General features: G+C 40.3%; 1 protein-coding gene across 1 annotated transcript; it reads right to left on the bottom strand.

The window, feature by feature from the left end:
* Positions 1 to 1,174: 1,174 nt before the first annotated feature.
* Positions 1,175 to 4,738, bottom strand: en2a (engrailed homeobox 2a). The gene is made up of 2 exons (XM_040127176.1): positions 4,158 to 4,738; positions 1,175 to 2,183 (listed from the first exon to the last, which is right to left on the bottom strand). Exons 1-2 carry the CDS (start codon positions 4,642 to 4,644, stop codon positions 1,864 to 1,866), a joined length of 807 nt encoding a protein of 268 aa, XP_039983110.1. The 5' UTR covers positions 4,645 to 4,738; the 3' UTR covers positions 1,175 to 1,863.
* Between the last annotated feature and the right edge of the window lie 280 nt (positions 4,739 to 5,018).

Raw genomic sequence — 5,018 nt, 5'->3', positions numbered from 1 at the left:
CTTCCAACATAAAATAAAAAATAGCATTGTATTCTACAACTCTGTGTTGTAATTTTATTTAAACATGTTCATATATAGATAGATATACGCTGATGAGTAAATTCATAATGTCGTACCAGCAGTTTTCATAAAGGCATTAAACTTGAATAGTCTGCATTTGAAGTAATACTGCTTCTCTGATTCGGCACAGTTCTGTTTCATAAAAAGTTCACACTTGAACTTTAAGGCAAAGTGTGTTTCTGTTTGGTGGATTTTAATTCACACACACTTTTTGCAGATACACAACAAAAACACTTTGAAAGGCAAAAAGTCCACAATTTGGTATGGATACAGTCTAAAACTTAGCTCGATCACACTTTCGTCGATAAAGACCAAAGTTTATAAACACAGTTATTTGCCCAAGTACAACAAATTGCAGCTTTCATGCAAAGGCCCCATAAACTATTTTTCATTCACAAAAAAAGAAACCAAAAAGAAGTTATTGCAAGATAAACAAGCAGTGTAAACACCTCAGATATCTACTCTAAAGCAACACTGGTCATTGGATAGATTTTTTTCTCAATATAATCTATATAAATACACATATGAAGTCCTTTCAACAACGATAAGAGATTTCCAACATTTGTAATACAGTCACTGACGGATTTGCCTTCTTTTGTGATATATGGATATGTAATAAAAATGTATATAGAGAAAGATTTAACGAGAACATCCAATAACCTGCATTTATAGTCTATACTCGAGTGCGCAAAATGGTTGTCATCATTGTCTTTATGCTACAGAGTTGTTTCTGTGACTTTATAGGCAGCATCATAGCCTTGAACTCATTTAGCTACAAAAAAAAAAGATTTATATTGCTATTTAAAACTATAATAGCTGCACTGATGCATTGGTATAACGAAGGGAATACGCGCATGATGGTTGTTTAAAGGCTATGAGACGACCACATACATATAAACAAGGCTTAAGTCAGCATTTTAGTGAAGTGGCGTGTTAGAAAAAATCGCTACCTCTCTCGGTCACTTATGATAATAAACTGCTCCTGTGAATTTCTTTTTAAAAAACGTATCAAAATTCATTGTCTGCCCAATTAGCTCTGCGACTGACACTCAAAAACACCTTCCCCTGTCCATTTTACATCAAACACAACCAAGGAGACCAACAAGCATGGAAATAAAAATCGTGTTAGCATTTATTTAAATTCACAGTAGCCTGGATGCAGCAGAAAAATATTCTTTGGACTTAAGTTTGTTCACTTCACTGACAGATCGAAACGTCAAGTGCCAGTTAAATGTAAAATGATGACAATCATGGATAGCAGTAGGCCTATATAAAAACGAAGGGGGTGTAAGCATTTGTACCGGGGGGGGGGGTCGACAAACAATGAAAACATACCTTTATACAACATCTTTTATAGACGTGATATTGCAGAAATATCTCTCTCTTATTTTTTTTAAAACAATTTATGCTGGTATACTCTATACACTGGCCCTTTATTCGATGAAATTATTGCATTGTAGGCTTTATTAAACCTCCCATGTAACGAAAAACCACTATAATACTCCTATAGAAACCTATAGAGATCATTAAATATTCCTTTAGGAACTCTTAGTAGTCCAGTCACCTTAATGTTCATTTGTCGTTTTTTTTTTGTTGTTGTTTTTATTTCTTATGGTATCCTGGACCCGTTGTATATCTATAGTGGGTCAGCATTTAGTATAGTACTTTCTGGTATTTTTGTCTGCTGTGGTGTCATTAAATATTCCTGTAGGTAGAGCTTTGCTGTGATATCTCTATAGACAAACTATATAGGATTACTATAGGTTCTTTTTCGTCAGGAGGCTGCTGTTACTTCTCTGGAAATCAATCGCTGTCTGATTTTTCGTCTTTCGACGTGACGGTGGCGTGATTGTACAGTCCCTGTGCCATCAGGTGCAAGGCCAGACTGTTTTTAGTGCCGCTGGCCTTCTTGATTTTGGCCCTCTTGTTCTGAAACCAGATCTTGATCTGGGACTCGTTCAGGCCCAGTTCCTGCGCCAGGTTCTGCCGCCTCTGCTCGGTCAGATACCGATTTGTCTGAAACTCCGATTTTAGTCTTTGCAGCTGTTCTGCTGTGAAGGCCGTCCGTGGTCGCTTGTCCTCCTTGCTGGTCGATTTCTTCTTTGGTTTGCGAGATCTTGGCCCTGTAGTGGAGGGGATTTGGGGATGGGGGTCATAGACACAGATGCATTGGTTTGTCAGTGTCAAAACATGGTCATGAATATGGGCATAAATTATTAGATAGCTAAACTTTTGCATGGGCGATAACCAGAGAAACGGCTCAATAAAAACTTTATATATCAAAGAGCGATACATTTTTAGGTTTTTCCATTAAAATACTCCATCAACATAAACATAGTATATTGTTCTGCTGCTTTGCATTAGGATAGTGCATACAAATTACACTTTACGCAACTGCTATATTTATTTGATAAGAAAATATACATTTTAAAACTTGTTTCAACGACCAAAATTGAGAAATAAGTAAACAAATAGTTTTTCAGACATCTGTTGCCATTAGATTACTATGTCTTTAGAAGCTTTTTTGTTTGGGGAAAAAAAAAATCAGAAATATAACTTTCTTTGGTGCCTCAAAACATTTTGGACAAATGGATTTAAAAAAAAGAGAGAGCGACAAGAACTGATTGTAAAATGTTGACACGTCCACAGGAGAAAACATCCAAGAAGCAAAACCTCCCCTCCCTCCCTGTTTCTATCCCCCTTCTTCGCTTGCACGCGCATAGGCACACATCACACATCACACACACAGAGAGAGAGAGAGAGAGAGAGAGAGAGACCGGAATTATTAGTCAACAGGACAACACTGGAAAAACATCAGTGACACAGCCACACTGTTGCTGCAGGTGAGTTGAAAAACAGGATCAATTTCCATACTGTCGCTTTGCATTTTTTGCTTTTGTGGGCCACTTGAAAAGCTCCTCAATGGGGCAAACGTGAACAGAATTTGAGCAGCACACATTAGATACACATTAATTTTCTATCTGGATAGAGGCCTGTTTGGTGGAGCTTCTGGGCTAAGTGTTTGGTTCCCTCCTCCAAACTGAAAAAAAAACATTAAAACGATTTAATACAGGCCGAACCTTTTTACTGATCAATCAGCTTGTCCGTGTCTTTATTTATTTATTTTATTTTCAAGCAGCCCATATAAAAACTATGCTGCTCTACAACTCGTAGTAGTCGCCTACGCCACTCCATACAGCGTTACATAATGCATGAGAACAAGTTGTACTCCACTTTTGATGGAAACAAAAAAATATATATATTTTTTAAATACACTAGATATAAACCCTGCTGCAGGCTGGAAGGTAGCCAGCGTATTCTTATAAATACAGATTAGAAATAATACCAAAAAGCGGACTACTGTCCAGGATATGCATGTGCTAGTGGGAGCGTCCATTGTGAAAACATGAATTTTTAATTCATCCCAAACACAACTCGTCTAATGCTACCAAGGAGCAAAACAGCCACGACGAGCGCACCAAATAATATTCTGCAGACCTGCAGATTCTCTGGAAGACATGAAAAGCCTGTCAGCGCGCCTACGTTTACTACATGCAGGACCCCAGTATCAGCAATCATATTCATAACCCATGAAAATGTGCAAGACGACTGCCTGAGTGGAATCCTTTTAGCGACGAAAAACCGTGCGTAATAATTCCATAAAAATTGGCCGTTTTTTAATGTTTTGATGTATTTTGGCGAGCAATTGAAATATAACGATTTTACAATTTGTTGCTGCTTTAAACGAAATATTTTCTTTCTCGTCAGCATTTAAAAATGGGCCTGCTCTCGCCGAAAAGCTACATTTTTATTTCATTTTTGTATGTTTTTTTTCTGCATTGCAAAGGGCCATGTTGTTCATGCAGGCGACCACTGGATTTGTGTTTTGCATTCACTAATATATCTCTATATAATATATATAATGTATATATATATCGATAGATTTACATTTGGTTAATTCTCAGTTTGCGGTGCACTGCACGGTTCGCGCCACTCTACTCGGCAGAAGTCGGTCAAGGCATTCGGGGTCAGTGTTACGGGGTATTTCAGGTTACCGAGAATACGGTATAGTAAAACGCATGCACGGCGCCACCAACCTGAAGAAGGCCTGTCCGAGTATCTGGTGCAGTAGACCCAGGCTGGCCACAGCATGGGCTGAGACACGGCTGGGGTTGAGCTGGCTTGGGAACTGTCTGAGTCTGAGCTTAGGCACTGGTCTCCGTTCTCCCCGCGGGGTTTCAGGGGCTCCTCGGCGGCTATAGCGGGCTTCTTGGCCCCGGTAACCGTGTGTGGAGTGGAGGTCCCCTCCGTCGGCACCGTGCTCCCCACCGGCTCGGTCTGAGGGGCGGCGGGGCTGTCGTGGCTCTCCCGCGACGCCAGGCTACTCTCTTCGCGGTTTGCGCCCCCGTCCTTTCTCTTCCCGAAATCCGGCCGCAGGATGTTGTCGATGAAGAAATTGGTGACCCGGTGAGGGATCTGCAGGTTCCCCGGCGCCTGTAACAGGGGAAGGATGGCTCTGTTCGATTCATCCGCCGACTCCTGCCGCTCCACCACGTCTCTGTTGCCGCTATCATTTTCTTCCATACTGATTCACTTTCCCCGCTTTACTCTCTTTAACCCCTTTATCGCTCTTTCCGCCGCAATAAAATTCGCAAAGAACTTCGGGGAAATTAAATTGCAAAATAAACCTGCACGCGTAAAATAAATTAAAAAAAAAAAAAAAACTCAAATACTAGTGAGTGCCTTGGACACCATGCAAAGCCTTGCGGTAGGGTCCTCTGTGAAAAGCATACTTTTTGACATATATTTCCTCAATCTCGGGTTACAACTGAAATCGTAGAGCTAAAACGTGTGCCATTTGCGCACCATCCGATTTAATGTTATCCGATTTCAGTGTGCTCGGTAGTGCCTACACCTAAACTAAACTAAGGGTAAATAAAGAGGCTCCTAAACTGATG

This window comes from Xiphias gladius, chromosome 5 (assembly GCF_016859285.1).
Source record: "Xiphias gladius isolate SHS-SW01 ecotype Sanya breed wild chromosome 5, ASM1685928v1, whole genome shotgun sequence".
Classification (NCBI taxonomy): domain Eukaryota; kingdom Metazoa; phylum Chordata; class Actinopteri; order Istiophoriformes; family Xiphiidae; genus Xiphias; species Xiphias gladius.
Note: the sequence above shows the minus strand (reverse complement) of the source record. Positions and strands in the feature narration are given on the sequence as shown.

Coding starts and splice junctions, on each gene's coding strand:
- en2a (XM_040127176.1), bottom strand. CDS start 4,644: ATGGAAGAAAATGATAGCGGCAACAGAGACGTGGTGGAGCGGCAGGAG. Junction 2,184..4,157: donor CTCGGACAGGCCTTCTTCAG/GTTGGTGGCGCC, acceptor CCTCCACTACAG/GGCCAAGATCTCGCAAACCA.